The 23998-nt window shown below is 40.9% G+C and overlaps 2 protein-coding genes across 8 annotated transcripts in view; one reads left to right on the top strand and one right to left on the bottom strand.

Moving 5' to 3' along the window:
- Window positions 1-1755: 1755 nt before the first annotated feature.
- On the bottom strand, window positions 1756-23888 carry LOC310744622 (betaine--homocysteine S-methyltransferase 1). Its single transcript, XM_083576236.1, has 9 exons — window positions 23841-23888; window positions 21491-22097; window positions 17772-17904; window positions 11040-11158; window positions 9676-9867; window positions 8477-8624; window positions 7095-7277; window positions 5283-5511; window positions 1756-3670 (listed from the first exon to the last, which is right to left on the bottom strand). Exons 2-9 carry the CDS (start codon window positions 21524-21526, stop codon window positions 3478-3480), a joined length of 1233 nt encoding a protein of 410 aa, XP_083432362.1. The 5' UTR covers window positions 21527-22097; window positions 23841-23888; the 3' UTR covers window positions 1756-3477.
- The window catches only part of DMGDH (dimethylglycine dehydrogenase), a 43413-nt gene continuing 42069 nt past the window's right edge, over window positions 22655-23998 (top strand). For 3 of the 7 annotated variants that reach the window (XR_014539627.1, XR_014539628.1, XM_083576062.1), the window contains exon 1: window positions 22666-22951. Coding sequence is in view for 2 of the 7 variants with exons in the window: in XM_083576062.1 (XP_083432188.1) it covers window positions 22848-22951 (104 nt within the window). In the remaining 5 variants the exon portion in view is untranslated. Of the gene's footprint in view, window positions 22955-23998 lie in introns of all 7 variants that reach the window. The other 4 variants (XR_014539624.1, XR_014539625.1, XM_083576061.1 and 1 more) reach the window with 3 other exon arrangements.

Genomic DNA, 23998 nt, shown 5'->3' on the forward strand with positions numbered 1-23998 from the left:
TGCATTGTTACCACAAACTGCAAACAGATGTGCAGCGATTTTGTTTTGTTTTTTTAAAAATACTATATATAGAAACAGTCACACTATTGTTTATGGCCATGCATAGCTTAAGGAAAAAATTCATGTGTGTTTTAATAAAAAAACCTGTTTCACATTTTGTTTGGTTTAATTCACTTTATTGCCGGCTGAATGGACATTTTATATGTAATGGAAAAGTTTCTCAAGTTGAGTGGATGTGGATTATCATGACTGCTTAATGGAGCATTCTTCTGAGGCAGCCATCTATTCCAGTTTAATAAGCAATTCATGTTATTTACTCTTGCTCAGAGACATTAGTGAGGAAGAAGCAGGAACAGCATTCCATTGTTACTATTAACATTCACTTGTAAATGTTTTTCCACTTGAAGGCTCTCTAAACAGTGGATTAAAATACAGTCAATGTAAAGCAAAGAACCTGTGGGCCACCATATATTGTTGGACTCCAACTCCCATCAGCCCCATCCAGCATAGCCAATGGCCAAGAATGAGGGGAGCTGGAGTTCAACATCTGGAGAGCCACAGGTTTCCCCACCCCTGATTTAAGGAGCATATATTCCTAAGGACTGTTTATTACCATGTATATTACCAGAACAGAACACCCTTATGCCCAACCTAAAGGCTGCCCCAGAGAATTGTGAGACGGTGTTATATGATTTCCCTCAGCCAGCTCCTCCTTGTGGAGAAAATAAAGAATGAATCCAAATACCTTAAATGTGTAAAGGCAACACTAACTCTTCAAAGTAACTGCTGCCGAAATGCCCTATTTGGCTTCCAGGATGTGCAGCAAATGTTCAATTCTCAGTGGATGGTTAACTGAAAACATTCAAGGCTTGAAAACTTGTCTGTTGCTATTATTTTTAAACAAACTATGGTTGCTCCAGAACACCCTGGCAAAGCATCTTCTTGGACACAAGACACACAAAGTGAAGTAAAGTCCTAGATTCAAGTAGTTGATGGCTAAAGTATTAGACTATTCCTTTTGGACACCAGTGACAAAGAACAGGAATGATATATATACAGTCAAACCTCGGCTCCCAAACACCTCCGTTTTGGAATGTTTCAGCTCCTGAACGCAAAAACTCCAGTTTTTGAACATTTTTCGGAAACTGAACATCTGACACAGCTTCTGCTTTGAAGAGCTTGGATTTGATATTCAGCTTTATCACTACCTGAAGGAGTCTCAAAGTGGCTAACATTCTCCTTTCCCTTCCTCCCCCACAACAAACACTTTGTGAGGTGAGTGGGGCTGAGAGACTTCAGAGAAGTGTGACTAGCCCAAGGTCACCCAGCAGCTGCATGTGGAGGAGCGGAGACACAAACCCGGTTCACCGGACTACAAGACTACCGCTCTTAACCACTACACCACACTGGCTCTCCAGAGTGCAGGAAGCTCCTGCAACCAATCAGAAGCCTTGGTTGTTGAACATTTCAGAAGCCGAATAGGCTTCCGGAACAGATTACATTTGACAACTGAAGTTTAACTGTATATATATTGTTACAGCTACATCTGGAGGGCCAGAACTTCCCATTCCTGCTTTATTGTTACAAGATTGATGCTGCCTTTTTTGTGTGTGTATGCACAATTACATAAGAGTTCTATAATGTGTCGTGGAGAAGAAAGGTGGCAAGGCAAACATATTCAGGAAGAATATTCTGTGCCAAACGAAGCATGTTAAAACATTGTATTAGGTACAATACAACAGCAAGACATTAGGGTAATTTGTAAATCTTTATTGGTATTAATACAGAACATTGCTCTTAGATATACAAGAACTGAATGATGTCACATATAGGCCAATTCCCTCAGTATATAGCAGATATTAATCATTTATTTAGCAATATCAGGCAAGGTGAGGCAAGCACCTTAAGTGGCAGGAACCACAGAGGGCAGCAGATTCCAGTGTAGATCTTTATTTCCCCCCTTGTTCCTGATGTATATCTTCACTCAGCCCTTCTTCGCTGGCAAGGAGGGTGGTGCTATTTTGTGGTTTGCCTCAGGTGCCAAAATGTCTCAGGCCGGCCCTGAGCCACATGCCAGAAGATTTTCAGTCATTAAGGTTTTAACATGTGACCTTAGTTTCAGTGAGCAATGGAGATCTCCCAAAGCGGGTACCAAAGCCCTCATACGAGATTAGATGTAAGAAATATTATTTCAACTTCTTGATCAGGTGCACCAGTGAAGCATATTGGAATGGATCAATCATGCTGAGTGGTGAAAGTAAATGTGATCAGCTTCCACAGATGCTACATGGTGAAGAAATATCTGCATAGTTATAGAGTGGTATCCAGTGGCAACTATCTATTGACAGAAGGAATTGTTCAGCAAAACAGGGAGGGATTTTTTTTTGTCCATTTCCCCTTCCTGCATAGCACCTCTCAAAAAACATACTGGGGGGGCAAAAATCTGCCCTGAGGGGACCCCCCAACCCTTGAGGCAGATTTAGAGAGGGCATGGAATTTAGGGGTCATTGAAATGGCCTCCTCCCCATTCCACTGGTGGATTATTTCAGTACCATCACTTTTGGATACCACCCACAGTCTGGGAAGCTAAGCAGCTCAAGAGGAAACTTCATTCATGATCTATATAAGACTTCTTGCTAATTTGTAATGGAAAAGCCAAGTGGATTTCACACATTTCCAGAAGTTACATGTTTGGATTTCACATGCAGAAAAGAGTTTTATATTCTTGTATATTCTTTACATTTTTCTGTTTCTAATTGGGACTGTAAATTACCCTTTTTAATAAACTTTTCTTTTTTTAATGCAGAATAATTTTTAGCTTAATTTGATCTCCTGCAATATGCATTTAGAGATCGCAATGGCATCTCAGGCCTGGGAGAATAAAACCAACAAATATTTTGAAGATAGTCTGCTGTTTATCAGAAATTATTTTATTTTTAAAAATTATATAATTGCAATGATTTAAGCTATTCTTATCCTGAGAAAAATATATCTTTCCAAAATAAGTATTCATCTCTTTTAGCTTTCATAAAGAGTGCTATGATTATAAGGGGGGAAATAGAAGATAAAGCTTCTCCATCTAAGATAAGGCGCACAATCCATATAAAGTTCCAATTAACCCAAGTTCTTTGGTGAAATCCTAAGCACATCACTAGGAAGGAAATTCTGCTAAATGCAGTGTGACTTAATTATGAGAAAAGTTGCTTAGGATTGGACCATTTTACATGTAAGCATTAAATCCCAATTATTTCAATAGGATTAGAGGATGAACGTGCTCTGAATTGTCTGTACTGCAAATAAGTTGGAGTATTCAATAGAAGTGCAGCACATAGCATGGGCGCATTTTAATTTTTTTAAAGTGTTTTGAGATTTATTATACTTCCAACTTGCAATTAATAAATTCTGTCTGATCTTTCCACTAAGTTGTCAATTATACAGTGACATACTTGTTTTTGCATAGACAAAATTGCTAATAATCTATGCTACAGTGCTGGATTTGAATTTCTGTCTTTTGAAGAGTTCTTTCTGCTGTTGTTCAGATGTTGCTTCTTTCTGCTGTATCAACTCAGCATCCCCTTTGGTGACCCCCCAGGCATCTGGCTTTGACAGTGAGGGGCAATATGGTCTTCCTGAAGCAGGCAAGAGATTCTCCCAGTATTCCTTCCTAGCCCTAGGTTAAAAAAGGGACAAATCCTATTCAATATATTTTTAATCAAAGAGGGATACAGTACAAGATATTTTACAAAATGTTTTAGCATGTAAATCAACAGATTGTCATAGAATAATTTTGGTTGTAAACCTAACAGTGCAAAGGATTGTTTTAATAACTAAATTTAAGGTGTTCTACTTTTAACTATGGCTCACTATGACGCCTCTGATTTTACATACCCATGAAAAAGAGGACCTGTCCTGGAAAAAGAGGATATGTGGCAACCCTGACTTGCCAGAGGGATTAATAGTGTAATCATTCAGCCAGGACACTGAGATCTAGCACCGAGGGCCTCAAACACTTAAGGGGGCACATTGGTAGTGCTGTATTGTTGCTAATTCTCCCCACTCCACCTCTCCAAGGATATTGAGGCATAAAACCCTAACATATCACTTCTGGAATACAGGTGCTTTTGAAAGGGTTATATGCATATTTCCTAGTTTCTTTTCCTCCTAAGGCCAGGTCAAAAATAACATTGACATGTATAATATAGTGAAGAGGGGGAGGGGGCTAAAATGAACTTTGTAGCCCCAGGAATATGAATAGTAGGTTTCCAGAAATCTCGACTATAGCTTTAAACATTGTTGAATGTTCAAAGGCAGCACATTGTTGAACTTCAAAGGCAACCTATATAATGATTGCAATGTAAGACATTTAAATGAGGTTTCAGGACCTCAGACAACCTTCACAACCATGATACCGATATATGCTGAACTTTATAGTGGCCCTCTGGCTTAGCTGCAACAAAAAGGAAGGCAATACCACACAGTAAGAAAAGAATCCCCAACATTTTGTGTCAGGGAGGGAGAATATTGGGAAATCTAAGAAACTGTTATGAGCACCACAAAATACCCATTTCACAGAATGAAAGTGGTGATGCTCAGAACTGCCTCCACTCCCTGAAACAAAATCTCCCCAGGGGCCCAGCAACATATCTACATACAGCTCAAAACAAAGAAAACACAGAACCCCCAAAAGAGAAACCCCTGGCCTGAAATAAAACCCTCACAGGTTTTTTTTTAAAAAAATTAAAAATTGGTAGGGACAGAAGGCCTTGATGGGCACTGCATTGGGCGCCTAAGAAGTAGTATTAACAGAACAAGTTTATTATGAAATTGATATCTAAATGTCCCAACATTTGGAGCATGAGGGGAAACTACATAACTAAGAAGCTAGAATTCTGATTGAATTCAGTCTCTCTAGCTTTACTATACATAGCAAATGCTTCCAGCCTAACATGAAAGGAACAACATTAATATCATCAGGAAATCTGAATGAAACTTTACTGTACAATGGCTGAATAACAGGTACTCTAGTAAACTGGAGGGTATTTAACTCAGTCACTGTATTGATCTAAATGCACATGTTTAGTAATATCCTGCATCCATTACTTCCATCTTCGTGTTTAGGTCTATAAAATTACTGTTCAAAACTGCTTGTGTGCATGGTTTTATACCATGACATAGAGTTCTACTACTACTACCAAGAAATTTGCTATATGAAGCAATGCATTTCTGAAAAAGAAATATATATAGTGGGTTATTTTAGTATCAGAGTTAAAAATATACTTTACCTTGCTCTGACCCATGGTTTGGTATGCATGCTCAATTCGCTCCCCCAGCTGCCATGTTTTTCAGAGGCTTGTGGTAAAAATCCTCTTTCAGGGGCCAGCTCCTCTGCAATTGCTCTGATGTGATATGGTTCAAACCCACAGCACCCTCCAATATATCGAACCCCCAAATTATAGGCCTCTCTTGCATATTTGTGAACATCCCATCTGGATAGAATTCTTGGCTCCAAAGCTGTAATGATATGTAATTACTTTAACTTCATTATTATCTGAACATTCGGTGATAAAAATCTGTGCAAAACACTACCATTGTCATCCAAATGTTTTACAAAATAGGTTTGTTTTCTTTAGACGGCGCTAACCAGGACAGACAATTGTGTATTTATTCACAACTATTTAGTTTGCAAACAGCAGCAAGGAGTCTCTTTCCAGGTACCATAAGGCAGAGCCACAATAATAGCCACTCTTGGGGAGCAAGTTTTCGGTTTCCAAACTGACTTTTCTTAGGTAGGGCTCCCTATTCCACAAAGTGATCTAAACAAATTTTTCAGCACTCTTTTCCAGTTCCAAGAATTACCTACATGTTTTCCCAACCAAATGGAATAGATCATCTGAGGAACAGGGAGATTCTATTTATTTATTTTTAATCCCCAGTTCAGCTTGCAGGGTGGGAAGCTTTAAGCACACTGAGATGGGGATGAAAATCAGTAGCTTTCTCCTGCTCCTTAGATGATATTTGCAGATCTTCTGGGAAGCAGATGGCCCAATTTCAACCCAGTCTCAGCATGGACATCAAGCCCAGCCCTATAACAGGATGAAAATAACACACACACCCCTCAGCTGATCTGCATGGTAACTGGCCCTATCTACTTTTGGGCTCTGCCCATGTATGAAATGTGACCCCACCCCTAATAGCTTTTTGCTGAGTAACGTGGTCTGTGGCCTGAAAAATGGTTCCTATTCTTGCCAGTGGCGTAGCGTGGGTTGTCAGAACCCGGGGCAAGGCAAGTTATTTGCACCCCTAACCCGTGGATTTGCGCCCCCTAACCTGTGGATTTGCGCCCCCTAACCCTAACCCCCAGATGTTGCGCCCGGTGCGGCCGGCCCCCCCCTGCACCCCCCACACTACGCCACAGATTCTTGCTATAGACGTTTACCTGCCAGCAATCTTTAGGTTTAAATATTTAGACTCTGACCCTAGTGTTTTAGCGTTGTATTTTATAATTAATCTAAGTAAAGGTAAAGGGACCCCTGACCATTAGGTCCAGTTGTGACGGACTCTGGGGTTGCGGCGCTCATCTCGCTTTAGTGGCCGAGGGAGCCAGCGTACAGCTTCCGGGTCATGTGGCCAGCATGACTAAGCCGCTTCTGGCAAACCAGAGCAGCGCACGGAAACGCCGTTTACCTTCCCGCCAGAGCGGTACCTACTTATCTACTTGCACTTTGTCATGCTTTTGAACTGCTAGGTTGGCAGGAGCAGGGACCGAACAAATGGGAGCTCACCCCGTCGTGGGGATTCGAACCGCCGAACCCACAGCACCACCCGTATCCCTATAATTAATCTAATTGACTATAAATCACTCTTCAAATATGAATAGAATGATGGTGCATTTAAAAAAAATTAATAATACATTTTATACAATGCAACATGGCTTCAGTTCTAGACCAACTGTATGCTTTTGAAGGCAATGGGGCCTATTTCCAGTACATGGACTGGATATTTGATGTATACTGTATACTGCTATTTGATGTATAAGTGCTATTTTTCTTGCAGCTTCACGCTAAGAACAGCAACAACAACAACAAAAGTCTTACCAAAAGGAAATTCAGGTAGATCAATGAACCCCTGCTTCCCACAGTCCGGAGTATGAAACGCAAGTGGCTGTGACATGAGGTGCGCTTTTAGTTTAGCAGCTGCCAAGCCCTCCTTCATGAGTTTCAGAGTTTTGAGGGAAGTAGCTGGATCAAAATGGCAGTTCACTCCAACAATAGAAGCACCTAAAGAACAAGATGTGAAGTGTTTCACAATATCTTTCAATTCAATGTTTTTAAACTAATGTGATCTGTGTATAAAGGGCCCCTTGTGATGTTATGGTGTGTTTTTTTTATCTGCACTTTAAATATGCATGTATGGAAACAGACATAAATAGCAAAGTACTTACTGTCTTTGAAATGCTGGGAGCGTCAGATTAAAGTATGAGATCCACACCTTGCAGGACTGGGCTGAATGTACTCTAGACCTGGGGTGCGCAGACTTCAAGCTTGAGGGATTTGCTAAGTTCCCACCCACAAACCCAAAGACCACAAGCTGGCATCACTAACTAACTAACTAACTAAATAAGTCTGTTTGTTTGTATCCCGTCCTCCCCGGCTGAGGCCGGGCTCAGAGCGGCTAACATCATAAAAACAACACAATATGCATAAAAACAGACATCAATTAATTAAAATACATCTTAAAATTAATTCTGACAAGTTAAAATCTGGGGCAGGTGGCAATTATCAGGTTGGAATCACATGCAAAATACTACCTTAGAAAGGGAGGTAAATGTATACTTAGAATTAAAGGGCAGTCTGTACCTCTTAGTGATACCTCCCAGTCCAGAAATTTGGTTGTGTGTGTTTTTGTTTTTTTTGCTCACAGTCCTTTCACACAAAAACCCATTCCTGGTTCCTCCCATCCAAAGCTTATTCGTTTTAGCCACCTAATTTAAGTGTGGAATTGTTGCTATTGTAAAGCAACCAAGTATGGGTGTGGGGTACAAGCTTCAAGTATTTGCGCCGGGATTTGCATCTCGTGCACCTTTTCAGGCAGAATCAAGAGATTGATAGCTGTTCCCCACTTGCCTGTGGATGGGGCCACTTGCCTGTTTTTCTGTGCTGCAACAGCTAAAGTGGGCGACAGGGTCATTTGCAAAGCACTTGTTAAAAATGCCATTTTTATTTTGAGCCTTAATAAAGCAGATTCGAAATTTTAAAATAAAAAGTAGAACTATTTGAGTAATTGGTCCATTAGGGAGAATGAGGCAATGCCCCCCCCCAGCTGGGTCCACTATGAGCCAACAGGCCTTCCCTTTCACCTTGTCCAATATTTTCCTACTCAAACATGCACCTACTTTTGCTGAGCTTCTTTCATTTCATTCCATATCGCTAATATTTTAACTTGTATCACGATGGATACGCCAAATATATAATCTTACCAGCGTTTACAAGTTTGACAGCACATTCTCCAGGTAATATGCCATGCATATCTCCTTCTGGACCAATACAAAGAGTTGCTGCAACTGGAACCCCAGCTTCTTTTAAGGTTTCAACTGCCCACACAGCTTCTTCCACATGTTCAAAATACTAAAAAGAGATGAAAGGAGTAAGTAAGAGAGAGAGAGAGAGAGAAAAGAGAGAGAGAGAAAGAGTTCAGAGCATAATGCTACCTTTGGTGTGAAAATGTGACAGAAACAAACAAAAGACTAAAAGAAAAAGTACTTTTTTTTTAATTGGGATACAATGCAAAAACCCCACCCCCTGACAAAAGGGCTTTGTGGAGGGTCAGAGCCATTGTTGCATCTGCCCCATATCTATGCATGGTGGCTGTGATGAAACGGAGGTGGACTACAATTAGCCCTGATCACTGCCGGAGCTCCAGACTGGCACGTTGATCGACTCCACAAGGGGCCTAATGCCTAGCTCTGCTCCCTCCCCACCTTTGGAATGCTCCATATTTCAAGGCTTTCTGCTGCCCTCCAATGGCAAGAAGAATACCACCAGTGGGCCACTCACCTTCAGTTGGGAGACACCTTTGCTGAAGCCAGTGCTTCCCCTTCCCAGCCCAGTGGAGAGGGAAATGAGGATTCCTGTTATTTTCTAAATATTCAAAACTTTCCCTCCAAAAATTGCATTTGCTGAGTATCTTTCTTCATATACTAAACTCATTTGTACCTCAGGGTATCTGTTTAAGGGTTCTACCAACCTACTCACTAAGCATCTATCCTGATTTGTTCATGTAAAATTTATGTGGAGGCTATATGATATCAGTTTATTGAGCATTCATTCTGATTTGTTTGTGCAGAGGCTAGGCCCAAGACATAGTTATCCCACACCTTCCAGCATTGGGGGGGGGGGCTGAGGGGCACATGGCCCTGGGTACAAATTTCTGAGGGGGTGCCCCACCCCCAACTCTGGCACTCTTGAATGAAACAGATTTTCTAGATCCATTTCAATAGGGGTTTAGGCCCGGTTTTGGCATGCCTTGGTCACTCTTTGGGGGTAGGTGGGTTGCAAATCTGCAGAGCCCCATTGTGCAAGCAGTTTTTCAATTCACACAAACTCTGGATATGAACCTATCACAAAAGCCGTTTCCCCCATTATCACCACTTACTGTTTCCTTAATGGTTGCATTTACCTCTGCAATTAAGAAGTCCACATTCTTTTTAGTAAAAACCTCTAGCTGCTTTCGAAAGATTGATTTAACTTCAGCTTCACTCTTGCTACTTAAGTATGAAGGGGTTTGGCTGACGCCTCCAGCCACCAAAGCATCCCCTTCTTGAGCCACTTCTTTTGCAATATCACAGGCTGCTTCGTTTACTTTCTTGCCCTGATAATACAGAAATAGCATTAGTACGGACTTACACCATACACATACCTACACTTTTATTGTAGGAAAAAGGAATACACGTTACATTTGTTGTCCAGCTAAGAAGTCTCACATTTTACCAATCATCACAGTACAGTTTCATAAGGGGGTGTTTTTTATTAGAGGACAGTGTAAATGTTTGCCTGCTTCATTTTTGGGTCCAAAATAGTATCTTCAGAGGTCCCAAAAATATTTCCTGAAAATAACTCCTTCTAATCAGAACATAAATATAGTTCGCCTCTCTTTGCTGCCATTGAGCCAGCCTGCTTCTGTTTTGGCAAAAGCAACTAACCAACCAACAACAACAACTAACTAGGTCTTCATCAGGCATGCAGCAAATGTCATTTATTCTGTCACTCCTGGCAAGCAAAGTTAATTTAGAGTGAGGACATGTGTGATCCTAACCAACTACCTAAAAATAGGCAAATGATCCTTAAAATATTGAAGAGGAGAGTGCTTCTCAGTGTTGACAAAAGTGTCTGTATCTCTTCTCTGGTTCTGTCCTGACATTGCTGACATGTTCTCAAGTGCGAGATTTAAAAGCATCTGAGGAAAATATTGGGGGGGGGGGATGTTTTCAAGTCTGAAAGGTAACCACAGTGTTACGATATCTCTAAGGAGGAGCAAAGGACAAACTGGCCTCCAACTTTAGTTCCTAGATTAAAAAATAGTAACTAGGTTTTACTGAAAAATCAAACAGAAACATTCTTCTTGGCTATTCATGTCTTGCACATAATATTATTTCACACTATAAGGAGTTACTTCTGTATATGGGTATACAAACTTTTCTTTGTCACAATTAATTGATAAATTTAGCCCTTGTCAGCTCCTGTTTTCCACAGTATTAAACAACTTGAAAGTGCTTTGTGAGAAATAACTACAGTAAGAGTAACTAGCTTGCTTCTTTCATCTGACAGGCGGTTGTCCCTGTTTTTTTGGAAGGTAATCCAGGCAGCATCTCTGTCTTGCCATTTCAGTATACTAAATCTTCATATATTTTATTTCTATTTGAATTTTTAAATCTACATCTTTGAATTAATGAGTTATGTCTTGCAAAGATGACCCACGTTTCTGCATTGAGATCATGTAACTCCGCTTGTCAATAAAAATAAAAAGCTGTTGAAACTACTCACAGAATGTTTATCAGCTACATAGTTCCCCCTGTTTTCTAATTTGTCATCACTTGCATAAAAGGTGAATGTCTGTAAAACATTTGATCCAGCCCTGAGGAATTCTCGATGCAGCTGACGAACTGCAAAATGTTTAAACAAAACAGAGAGTCAAATATGATGTTAATATTGTGGCAGCAGCTCCTTTTACATGGTATTGCCTTATCATGTTCCATTTTATGACCTACACATAGTGATTCGCTTCATTTTTAACTGAGTTGTTATACTGTTAAAAAGAAACCCTCCGAACGAAAGAAGAGAGAGATAAAATACTGAGTGCGCACTTCCAGAAGACCTTGGAGATCAACGATTCGAGAGTGGAGATTTTTAAGGATATACCGAAACATCTATTGGATCTTAGAACCAACTATGGAGATCTGGTGGCCCTATTGAGAAGAAACAGAATTGTTTTTAGATGGGAATTCCCCCAGGGACTATCTTTTACCTTTAAAGGGAAAAAGTTCAAAATAAGATCAGTGGAAGATAAGGAAAAAAATTTGAGAGACCACGAAGAAGACCTGCAAAAAGAAGTACTAGAAGAGCTAAGAGCTTTAAGATCAGGAGTACTAGGCATAGTACCACCACCTTTGGGACTGGACAAACTTAAAAAAGCGATACCACCGTCAGAACAAGAACTTTTGGGAGCAGTTGGAGGAGAATAGAATAACCACACCATGTCTCTGCAATTATTAAGTTGGAACATTCATGGATTTAATTCCCCGGAGAAGAGGAAGAAAGTCTTTCATTTATTGAAAAAGGAACAATTGGACTTAATTTGTTTACAGGAAACTCATGTGATAAGGCTTCACAGGAAAGTACTGATTAATAAAAGATTGGGTCAAGAGTTTATTTCATCGGACAAGGTTAAAAAGAGAGGAGTTGTTATTTATGCCAAAGAGAGCCTATCACCGAAATTTGTTTTTAAAGATGAACAAGGAAGATTTGTGGCAATTGAGATTCAATCACAAGGAGAAAAATTTCTGATTGTAGGAGTTTATGCACCAAATGAGGGGAAATCTGAATTCTTCAAGAAATTGCATGAGACATTGCTTGACTACATGGACTACAACATTATCATGATGGGAGATATGAATGGAGTGGTATCTACAAATATGGATAAGTCGCAGAGACAGGTTGTAACTAAAGATAGCAGACTACCAAAAACCTTTTTTGAACTGACTGACAATATGGACTTGATTGACATCTGGAGAACTAAGAACCCCCTTGGAAGAGAGGGAACATTCTTCTCTGAAGCCAAAATGACATGGACAAGAATTGACCAAATATGGATAACTAGAGGACTGGCACCTAAGACTCGAAAAGTGGAAATTTGCCCAAAAACTTGCTCCGACCATAATGCGGTGAAGATGGAGATGAAACTAACACCAATCGGTTCCTTCAGATGGAGGATGAATGACACCTTATTTAGAGATCAAGAGGTTACCAAGAAGGCCCAAAAAATCTTGAGAGATTATTTTGAGATAAATTTGAATACCACGGTTGAAAAAAGAGTAATCTGGGACGCAAGCAAAGCGGTCATGAGAGGGTTTCTGATTCAACAGAACGCAATAAAGAAGAGAACTCAAAATGAGAAAAAAGATAAAATTTTGGAAAAAATAAAAGGAGAGAAGAAATTAAGAGCGAAACCAAAGTCGCAAGAGATTCTGAGAGAAATAAAGCTATATCAAGTACAATACATGAAAATGATAAATCAGGAAGTAGAATGGTAAATTAAGCAGATGAGACAAAAGACATTTGAATTGGCTAATAAATGCGGGAAACTGCTAGCCTGGCAGATGAAAAAAAGACAAAAATTAAACACCATCACAAATCTGGATGTGGAAGGAAAGAACATACAGAATCCATGGGAGATTAGAAAGTGCTTCCAGAGATATTTTAAACAATTATATACACAAGGGCCACAGAAAGAGACTGATTTAGACCAATTTTTAAGAACAAATGGATTACAAAAAATCTCTCAAGAAAATAGGATAATGTTGAATTACAAAATTACAGAACAGGAGGTTGAAGGTGCCATTCAGAACATGCAGTTGGGTAAATCTCCAGGGCCGGATGGTCTAACCTCCAAATACTATAGATCTTTGAAAGATTGGTTAATTCATCCACTAAAGGAGGTCTGTACTGAAATTTTGGAGGGGAAAAAGGCACCAGAGTCGTGGAAGGAAGCTTACATTACACTTATACCGAAAACTGAGTCTGAAAAGACACAACTTAAGAACTACCGCCCCATATCCCTGCTTAATGTGGATTACAAAATTTTTGCTGATATCTTAGCTAATAGATTAAAAAAGGTACTAGTCGAAGAGATACATAAAGATCAAGCCGGCTTTCTCCCAGGTAGACATCTGTCTGACAATACGAGGAATATAATTAACATTTTGGAGAAGCTGCAAGTGAACATCAATACCAAAGCAGTTTTAAGTTTTATAGATGCGGATAAAGCTTTTGATAATATTTCTTGGAATTTTATGAAGAAAAATCTTCAGGGAATGGGGGTGGGCCAAGGGTTTGAAAATGGTATAAGTGCAATTTACTCAGAACAAAAGGCTAAGTTAATAGTTAATAATGTGATGACAGAGGAATTTAAGATAGAGAAAGGGACACGACAAGGCTGCCCAATTTCCCCATTGCTTTTTATTTCGGTTCTGGAGGTTTTGCTGAATATGATTAGAAGGGACCGTCTAATTAAAGGTATTCAGGTCGGAGCCAAACAATATAAATTGAAAGCTTTTGCAGATGACCTAGTTTTGACGTTAGCAGGAGCCAGAATCTAGTACGAAAAGAGTATTAGAATTGATTCAAGAATTTGGTCATGTGGCAGGATTTAAGTTGAACAAGTCAAAAACCAAAGTGCTTGAGAAAAATTTTACACCAATTGAGAAAGAGACGGAGAAGGAGACAGGTTTAACATTAGTTAAGAAAGTAAAATATTTGGGGGTTAATATGACTGCTAAGAACTTAAATTTATTTAAAGATAACTATGAGAAATGTTGGATAGAAGTGAAAAAAGATTTGGAAATATGGTCAAACTTGAAGCTTTCCCTGTTGGGTCAAATTGCAGCTATAAAGATGAATGTATTGCCAAAAATGTTATTTCTGTTTCAATCATTGCAAATATTGGACAAGATGGACTGTTTCAAGAAGTGGCAGAGAGACATTTCCAGATTTGTCTGGCAGGGCAAGAAGCCTAGAATAAAATTTAAAATATTAACTGACGCAAAGGAAAGAGGTGGATTTGCCCTGCCAGACCTTAAACTTTATTATGAATCAGCAGCATTCTGCTGGTTGAAAGACTGGCTGCTTCTTGAGAACACAAACATTTTGGACCTAGAAGGTTTTAACAACGTTTTTGGATGGCATGCATATTTGTGGTACGACAAGGTTAAAGCACATAAAGCATTTAAAAACCATATTGTCAGGAAAGCATTGTTTAATGTCTGGATAAGATACAAAGATTTACTGGAAAATAAAACCCCAAGGTGGTTGTCACCAATGGAAGCGAAGGCTCAGAAAAAGCTCAATATGGAGGCCAAATGGCCAAAATATTGGGAAATATTGGAACAAGAAGGAGACAAATTGGAATTGCAGAGTTTTGAGAAATTAAAAGATAAAGTGCGAGACTGGCTTCATTATTATCAAATAAGAGAGGCCTATAATTTGGATAAAAAAATTGGCTTCCAGGTGGAAAAATCAAAATTGGAAACAGAACTGTTAGATCCCAAAACTAAGATACTTTCAAGAATGTATAACTTGCTGTTAAAATGGAATACGCAGGATGAAACGGTTAAATCTGCCATGATCAAATGGGCACAAGATATTAGTCACAACATTATGTTTGCTGACTGGGAACAGTTGTGGACCACAGGTATGAAATTTACGGCATGTAATGCCTTAAGAGAGAATATTATGAAAATGATTTACAGGTGGTACATGACACCAGTCAAGCTTGTAAAAATATATCATTTGCCCGATAATAAATGTTGGAAATGTAAAGAAAATGAAGGTACATTCTTTCACCTTTGGTGGACGTGCCCAAAGATTAAGGCTTTCTGGGAGATGATATATAATGAAATGAAAAAGGTATTTAAATATACCTTCCTGAAGAAACCAGAGGCCTTTCTCCTGGGCATAGTCGGCCAATTGGTGCCAAAGAAGAATAGAACTTTTTTTATGTATGCAACAACAGCAGCAAGAATACTTATTGCAAAGTATTGGAAGACACAAGAGTTACCCACCCTGGAAGAGTGGCAGATGAAGTTGATTGACTGTATGGAATTGGCGGAAATGACTGGCAGAATCCGAGACCTGGGAGAAGAGTTGGTGGAAGAAGACTGGAAGAAATTTAAAGACTACCTTCAGAAACACTGTAAAATTAATGAATGTTAAAATGATGTTGGACTGAAAATAAGTGGCATTAGCAACAAAGTTAATAAGAATATGCAAAAATGAATTGTTAAATGGATGAAAATATAGAGTTATAATATGTTAAGATATAGAGGTAAGATAAATGAAAGAGGGTAAGGATTTGCTGATTTGCACTCCTCCCCCAAATTGCTCTAGACTCTCAGGGACATCCAACTCCCAAATGACTGCGATCTACTCAAAGTTATTGAGCTTTTTTGGGAAAGGCAAAGTTGTTGAACTTTTTTTTAGGAAGTCACAGGTTTTCCCCCCTTTTGGGGGGGGAGATCACTGAGGGGCCAAAGATCACCCCGCGATCTACAAGTAGATCACCTGCAGAGGGTCCAAAACCCTACACAGCAGTTTTAGTAGGCATGCAAGGAGCTGCATGAGGAGGAGAGGAAGGGGAAGTCCTGCTGAATGGCTAGAAGTCTGTTCACTACTGGATATTGTCTATAGCCAATTAAGCTATTTTTCCTTAGTCTACTGGTGCAATATGCGATAGCATTTTTAACAGGCAGTGTATCAGAAGTAGATTTTAAATGGGAAATGTGCCACCCACAACTACAATGAATTTATAGAGACAGTAGAACACAGACAGCCAATGCAGTGTCCTCCCGATGTTACTGGATCCCAACCTCAATTGGCCGTAGTCAGCATGACCAAAGGTCAAGGATGATAGAAGTTGTATCCAACAACACCTGCAGGGTAACCATGCTGGTATCCCTGCAGTGCAGGATACTTAATGTGCACAGGTAGGCCACTAATTACTTCTACTCGTTACCTCATTTAGGAAGCATTTTCTGCCACAATAAAAAGGACTTCATTCCAAGCAAATGTGTTTATAATTATGATGCCAGAATAGCTGTCTCAAACCCCACAGCAGTTACTGTGCAATAGCTGGCACCATCCGCACTCTAACCAAAGGCAAGATAAACAGGCTCTGTTTCTTCACTTCAAGACTGTTTGGTTTCCTATCCAGTTTCAAGTTCACATCTGACACTCTCTGTCACCCCTCTCCCCCCTCCCATTTTGACCCATACAAGTGTAATTTAAGAATGATTTAAGGTCACATCTATTTCACACTTAGAACACTGTTTGCCTGACTGGTATGGGACTTTCGCAATACACCCCAGTTGTGACATAGTTGTTTGTTGCATTTTTTAAATCTTGCCTTACTTTAAAGGAGCTGGAGTGATACATGGAAAATTGTAGTGGTGGACAGAAGTAGCAGCATCAGGCTTAATTTCACTCTCCCCATACTGTGGCAGGGACAGTTTTGTGTTTGAAGAGGTACAGGTTTTGCCAAATGATTTTGAACATAAAGCTACTACTGAAAATGGTACCAGAACACCTAGTATTCGACACCATCAGATACAAACAATGTGGTGGGTTACTAATGTTCACCTGACCTCCTGTTAGTTGCATCACTGCTGCTTACCAGGAGGCAGAGGGGTGAAGTGCTGGCAAAGCCTGCATGGTGCAAACGCAGAGGCAGAGCCAATCCAATACTCACATTAGTGCATTTGCACCATAGCCACCATCTCCCTCCTGGTAAATATCAACAATGCAATGACTGCAGGTCAGGTGAGCAGTGCCGTCCCACCACATTGTCTGCTACTATAGAAGCAGAGGATAACCAAAAGACCACTGATTACATTAATATGGCTTTTTTGTGATTATCACAGTATTTGCTTGCATCCCCTTGTCTTTGTAAATCCAGGACCCTATCTTCAAAGACCTATAGATGCCTTCAGACACAGGATAACAAACAGTATACTGTAAATCCTTATTTTAAGGCAGTCCCGAAACTGCAAAAATATTTTTAAAAAGATTAAATTTTACTGATGTAATGTTAAAGCAATATTTCTGTAATAACCAGTTCAAAGTGTCATAAAATACAAAATCAGGTATAAATCAGAAAATGTGCCCATTAAAGAGCCCATTAAAATTTGTTGAATAGAATCAATTTTCATTGGCCTGTGTGTTGTGCCCAACAGCTCCTATTTAGCAAAAGTGGACTATGATTAAGTCCATTGAATGAAATGGGATATGAACTAATTGCACCCGACTTATTCCACTGATTTCCAGGAGCATAAAGCACAATCCTCTACAGCCTTACTCATTGTATTTAATGATGTTTACTCCCTAGTAAGTTTGTTTAGGGTCACAGCTTTTATCATGACTAACTTTATCAAGCATAGGGGTCAATGTGTATTTTACAACTGGGAATTTTACACAATTCATAATGTATACATTGCAGATTAAACTAACCTGCTTCTGGGTGTTCTAGAGCAGCTTCTGGAGTCCAAGGCCCAGCTTTTACATATCCCCTCTTTTCGAGAGCAATGACAAATCCTCCATCACCAATCACAATTTCTCCAGCATCTAGACGTTCAAGAATACCCTAGAAGAAGAACTACATAGTGTTCATACAATATTTTAGAACGTTCAGCTAAAATGTCTCCAAGCAACTTATATCTGAAAACATATACATAAATACATTATATCATGGGGAGGAGAAGAAAATCATAAAAGGCATTAACATTTCATACAACATATAAAGTTAAGCCACTGCACTTAAGTGATCTTCCTGGGGTGCAAGCCTGGGCAGTGTGTATGGAGGTTCTGGGATGTCTAGACAAGACCCCACTTGTTGGTGTGGTCCAAAGGAAAGCAGAGCAATACGTTTGATTCCAGCAGGGCAGCAGGAGTTGCCAGAAGGAGGCGTACAAGGCACCATCCACTCATCTTAAGACTCCATAATGGATTTGTGTAGGGTTTACTCCTTAGCCTTATCTTCTCCACAAGATATCATACAAGGCAGCAGAGGTTTAGGATCAGAGTTTTCATTCTCTGAAAGTAGATGGGCTACTTTCCCAAGTTGATGAGCCCCATATGCCCCTAATTTCCCTCTACAGCATATGCAGAAGCTGCCTTCTTGACCGTTGGACTCACTATTGATCTTGTCCACTCAATCCGCCGCAGTCTGTCTTCGCATGTAAGGGAAGTCCCTAACTTGCCAAGGGTTGGAGACTCATCAGCTACCCTCATCTGGTTCAGCTTGCCAGTTGAAGCTGTACCTGAAGCTGTCGCATACTGACAGCTTCTAGGAGCCACAGATGAGAGCTGATATTTTCTGAAGAAACTTTGTAAGATTCCACTGGTGGATTGCCATGTAGAAAGCAGCTACCATCAACCATGCCAACACATCTGTCTTAAATCTCTCTTTGTGTGCTAGTTTTATATCATTCCCACTGATAAGAGAATGCTTGCCAGGAGGCCTATGCCAAGTTTATTACTCAACCCTCTGAAACTCACACAAAATCATTTTGCGTCATTGCATTTATTCTTTAAATGCAAGACTGTTACAACAGCCACTGAATTCACCAGTTGTGTGCTGGATTCACAGAGCACAATTTTTTAACTTGCAATGGACTAGCTACTTTGAATCTGCATGACAAAAACGACAGGAAATATGTAGAGGGTCACATTCAGCTTCCAGGATGGAAATTACCCATTCCTGATTTAAGAGGACTATTGAGACCCTGACAGGTCAAAGGAACTCAATCTTCACCCTTCATGGCACTTCATTATCACCACTTCTTGGAAATCCTCTTCATTACAGCAAATTTGTATATATATATTTATAAAAAATTATTTGTACAAAATATTTTACTCCTTTGAACATATAGAAACATATCTGGTAGTTATTATGGGCCTAAAAGGAAAAACAATACTTGCATTCTGTAAAATACCTAGTCTGGAGGTGATTCTTACCACTGACGGCATTTATAGTATATCATACTAACACCTCTTAGGCGACCAGGTAGACTTGAACCTATTTGTGTTGTATATTGGTTTTTATATCAAGTCTCATCCATCTAGCTCAGAATTTTCTACACTGACTGGCAGTGGTTTGCAGGATTTCAAGGAGGAGTCTTTCTTAGTCCCACTTGGATATGCTGGGGGTAGAAGCTCCTATACTAAGCTATGCCCTTCCCTAAGACAAGGTGTCATTTTGGGTTATTACTCCCTTATGTGCTTGATGGCAGATCCTGTTCAAAGTATTATTTCCCCTTGAGTATGTAATGCTATTTATTAGGAAAAAGTTTGCTGACAATTGCCTGGGCTGCCATCTGAACGGCTCTTTTTGTGATCCCTCAGTCATAGTTAACTAAGGCACTAGTGACAGCTGTCCTGTGTTTCTTTTCATAGCTGCAGTGACAGTTGCTGTTGAATCTCAGACTGACCTCTCCCTAAATGTCTGTGCCCCCCTTTTATTAACCGCTTCACGATTTACCAGACCTGCTTCATAAAACTCTGCTTCTGAAGTGAAGACAGTGTGAATTGAGTCTAACAGTGCACATGTTACACACTACACTTGCCCATATGTTCTAGGAACATATAATCTGGATGCTAACATTTTTAAAACAAATCTGATAGGCGATGCATTTCCCTATCACCAAAAAGTTCACCCTTCCGTTAGGAAACAGCTTAGTTCTATGCTTCTTTTTCTCCTTCTCTCTCTGTGAGGCTTTTGGGACAGCATGATTCCCAGCACAGTCTTTCTAAATCTAAACAGTATCACAATATAATCTCCTGCCCAAGCATTGTTTAAACTTCTCTTCATTTTCCATTCTTTGTATGCAAAAGGTGCCCACATTTTCCACTGTAGTCAAATATTTTTGTTCTTCTATCCATAACATTGCCCAGATTTACCTTTCTTTCTCCATTAATACTGCCAAAATCATGGCCAAGGAGCTGTTTATTGGTTGACTGGTGCTACTTTTTAATCTCTGTCTTTCTGAACACTATCTAGTATCATATGCTAGATTATTAGATTTTATCAATACAGCTTTTATGAAGATGGATAATCTATTTCTTCAGGTTTCCCCCTGCATGTGACTTTCCTTCAAACATATAACTCCATAGCTATGCACACATACATACTCCATTCTCCAACAGGCATATTATCCATAGGTCTAATATTTAAGGGTACTTTTACCTCTCCTATTAGGTTTTAGTCATATACACGATCAAGCAACAGTAACACAAATATTTAGATGAATTCCTTTGAAATCACATGGAGTAACGTTTATGAAAGCAATTAACCAGTCTTCTAGTGAAGCTTTCTAATGACAATGAAGATTCATATCTGCGGGACTGCAAATTTGCATATTCATGGCATAGGAAGTGACCCAACAATTCTGACTGATTACATTTTTATGCAGAATCCTGGCCAAAGCATGTAAAAAGTGTATCTATCTAAATCAGTATCACATTCAGTTGTTCCAAATGCAGAAAACACACTTTGCTATCATACTGAACATTCCCATAGCAATGTGAATAATCAGATTTATACACAAAATGAATGAAAAGTCCTGGGATATAAAAAATTTGTCAGAACCAGGTGCCCCTGGCTTCAATACACCTCCTGGCTTACACTCAACAGCCTCTAGGGCAGCTGAGATAGTTAAGAGTGTAGACCAGTGGTTCCCAACCTTTTTTTGGCCATGCCCCACCTAAGTATCTCTAAAATCCTGGTGCCCGCCCCCATATAATTCTTATTATTCGAAAAGTGAACTCCTATTCAAGTGGAGGAAGCCTAAAAGGCCATTCACTGTTAATAACTCATTCTCGAATTGCCCCCCTTAAAAATCAAATTGCTCCACGTTGGGAACCACGGCTGTAGACCGAGGTGTCTATTTCTATACCTCAACTCGTGGAGCGGACTTTCACCTTTGACCCTCTTGAAGCCCCCAGGGTCTGCCTATTAGCAAAGCCCCAAACGACCCCTCTCTCGCTCACAACTTTTCTATTAAAGCACCGTTGTTCTTTTTCTCGATGACGCCTTGCTGGAGATAATAGACCACTTCTCTTGCCCGAAGACAGAGAAAGGTCTCTAAGGTTGGCGGCTCTATTACACCTCGGGCCTTCTCTTCACCACAAAAACCAAGCAAGCAAGAGCCCCAAGCAGCCGGCGGCTTTACCTTCTTGTTTTTCGGGGTCCCTCCAATAGGTGCCATGATCCGCCGCCCTATCGATCCTTGTCGGGAACTGCACTTTCCCTCCTCTGCCGCCGAGACAAACAAACGCAGCGCACCCCAGCAAAGAGGCACAGATAGCGCTGCAAACCGCTCGGGCGTTTTATGTCTTTGGGAAGGGGGGGGGCCGGAGGTGGGTGGATCCTGAGCTGGACGTCGATTGGAGAAAGAGGCGTCTGAATATAGCTGCGTTCGCCCGGGCAAGACCCTGCTCGGACTTGTTCCTTTCTGCGAAGGGCGAAAAGTAACGGTGCCTCGAGAACTCAAGCACCGGGTAACGTCTCTCTCACTCTCGAAGAAGCAGCAGTATAGAATCACGGCTACTTAAACGCTCCATACATTTAAAGCGCCACTTCGAGCATTTGGCAACTCACAGTTACCTAGAAATAATTATTAGGGTGTTAAGCGCTAACGGCGCAGCATTTCGCCTCGCATGCAGCAGGTCCCAAGTTGGGGAAAACTCGTGACTGAAACCCTGGGCAGCCGCTGTCAGTCAGTGTGGACAATACTGAGCAAGATAGACCGATGGTGCGGCTCAGTATATGGCAGCTACCTACGGGGCGGGAGGAAGCAATGCTTCAAATTCCCACGTAATTCCCCTCGCCTCCCTCAAGCGCCTAGTTCATGGGTGCCACAAATGCATCATATTTTTCAGTGTGCTGTTAGAAGCTGGCTTCCAACGGCCATTTTCAGGATTTCGTGTATACTTCCCAAGGTTTTGAGATCCTTCACTGCAGGAAGCAAGTCATTTTTCCTAAACCCCACGCACCCACCCACCCAAATATGTATCTTTACCGGGTATAGAAACATGGGCCGCTTACAATGGGTGGGAGGGGGCGCAGGAGGAAAAGTACTTTTTAAAATACGAAAGAGTCGGTCTTAGGTTTGGGTGCGCCTCCACCGCGTTGCGCCTCCCCTCACGGCGCCAATGTCGTTTTCTTCCTTAACTTCCCCTGAGCCCGTTCTTGTCCCCTCGCCCTGACACCCGCATTCCTAGCTCCCAAGAAGCCATTTCGGCGGGGGGAACCCTTCCAGCAATTGCTCCCTTTCCCCCACCCCTCAAAGGGAGAAAGGTTTAAAGATAACAACAACACCCCCATAAGCCGCTCTTTCGCCTTCGAGGGGCGGTCCTGGTTCCCTCCGCTGTGGGGATTGGCCGCAGAGTGAGTTCTGCCAACTGGAAAACGACGGCTCAGCCTGTCTGTCTTGTGGGGAGCAAAGGGAGCGGGGTGCACATTGGGAAGGAAAGAGCCTCGGCTGGCCGAGCCACCATCTCCTGAGACAGACAGAGAGAGAAGAAGCCATGCTCCGGGGAGCCCTGCGGTCGCTCCCGCCAAAGCTGTGGGGCAGGGAGCCCGCCTTCTCGCCCCCTGCTCGGCCTTTTGCCTGCAGCCCGACCACTGAAAGGTGGTGAGTCCAGCTTCAGGCACTTGCCTCCACTTCTTCTCTAGCCGCGTTATTCTCGAGTCTGGCCTCAAATAAAGGCTGGTTCTGTGTGCATAGGCAGCCCAGCTGCTCTGTGGTGTTGGTGGTGGTGTAATTTGTCCCAGACCCGAGACTGGGAAGTTTTGGGGTGCTCCTGACTTAAAAAGGGATGTTTTTCCTGTTTCGTGAAATTGGTCTGAGGCAGAGAGACTTTGGGTTGCGTTTTACATGCGTAAAATTATTAAAACATAGCAGGGTGAGGATGCACTTAATTACACCTGAACAAATTTAATGTAGATCCTGTGAGAAGTCAAATTAATATTTAGTTACATTTTTATTGTATTGTTCCTTCACAGAGTTCAGGGTAGCATACATTGTTCTTTCATCTTCACAACAGCGGAGAGAAACTCACCCTTTTGTCATCTGGGAAGCTTTGCGGTTGAATAAGGATTGGAACCCAGGTCTTAATGTCCTTAGTCGTTTCTAAAAGGCTGCATATATTCCTGCTTGCCTTTGATCCATTCTTGGCATACTTAGAACTCTACAAAATTGCCTTTTTCTCCTCTAACAGTGTCTGTGGAGGTGTTTTTGGGGTGCATTTGTATGCATCCTGTTGTAGCCCATACTGTGTAACTCCTATGCAGGTGTGAAATGCCTTAGCTAAAAAGGTAAATACTTTCTCCAAAATCCTTGCATGTTGGTGACACTGAGATGTCCCTCCCTCTCCACATCCCACAACTATAACCTTTATGTTTAGAGATCAACCAAAATTGAGAGAGGTCCATTCTGTGTCCATTCCCACATGGTGTATCATTAATACACACTGAAAGGTAAACACAATTGAAGGCTTTTGAACATTAAATTGGTGTACCTCAGCTCAATATGGAAGCTGCCTTTAGGGTGAATGAACCTGTGAATGGTTGTGAGTGGTGAACAGTGGTGGCTGCTGCTCACTTGAGCTGGTAGGGCAGAGGGCAGGGCAGCTAACAGCAACTGGAGCTAGGGATAAGCAGAGCCAGAGGTCACAAG

This window comes from Podarcis filfolensis, assembly GCF_964270895.1.
Source record: "Podarcis filfolensis genome assembly, chromosome: 11".
NCBI classification, from domain to species: Eukaryota; Metazoa; Chordata; class Lepidosauria; order Squamata; family Lacertidae; genus Podarcis; species Podarcis filfolensis.

Excerpts from the sequence above, each read along its gene's own strand:
- LOC310744622 (XM_083576236.1), bottom strand. The coding sequence starts at position 21,526 with ATGGCACCTATTGGAGGGACCCCGAAAAACAAGAAG. Across the intron at positions 7,278-8,476 it reads TGTCAAACTTGTAAACGCTG|GTGCTTCTATTGTTGGAGTG; the intron begins GTAAGATTATAT and ends CTTGTTCTTTAG. Across the intron at positions 5,512-7,094 it reads TCTACCTGAATTTCCTTTTG|CTTTGGAGCCAAGAATTCTA; the intron begins GTAAGACTTTTG and ends ATATCATTACAG.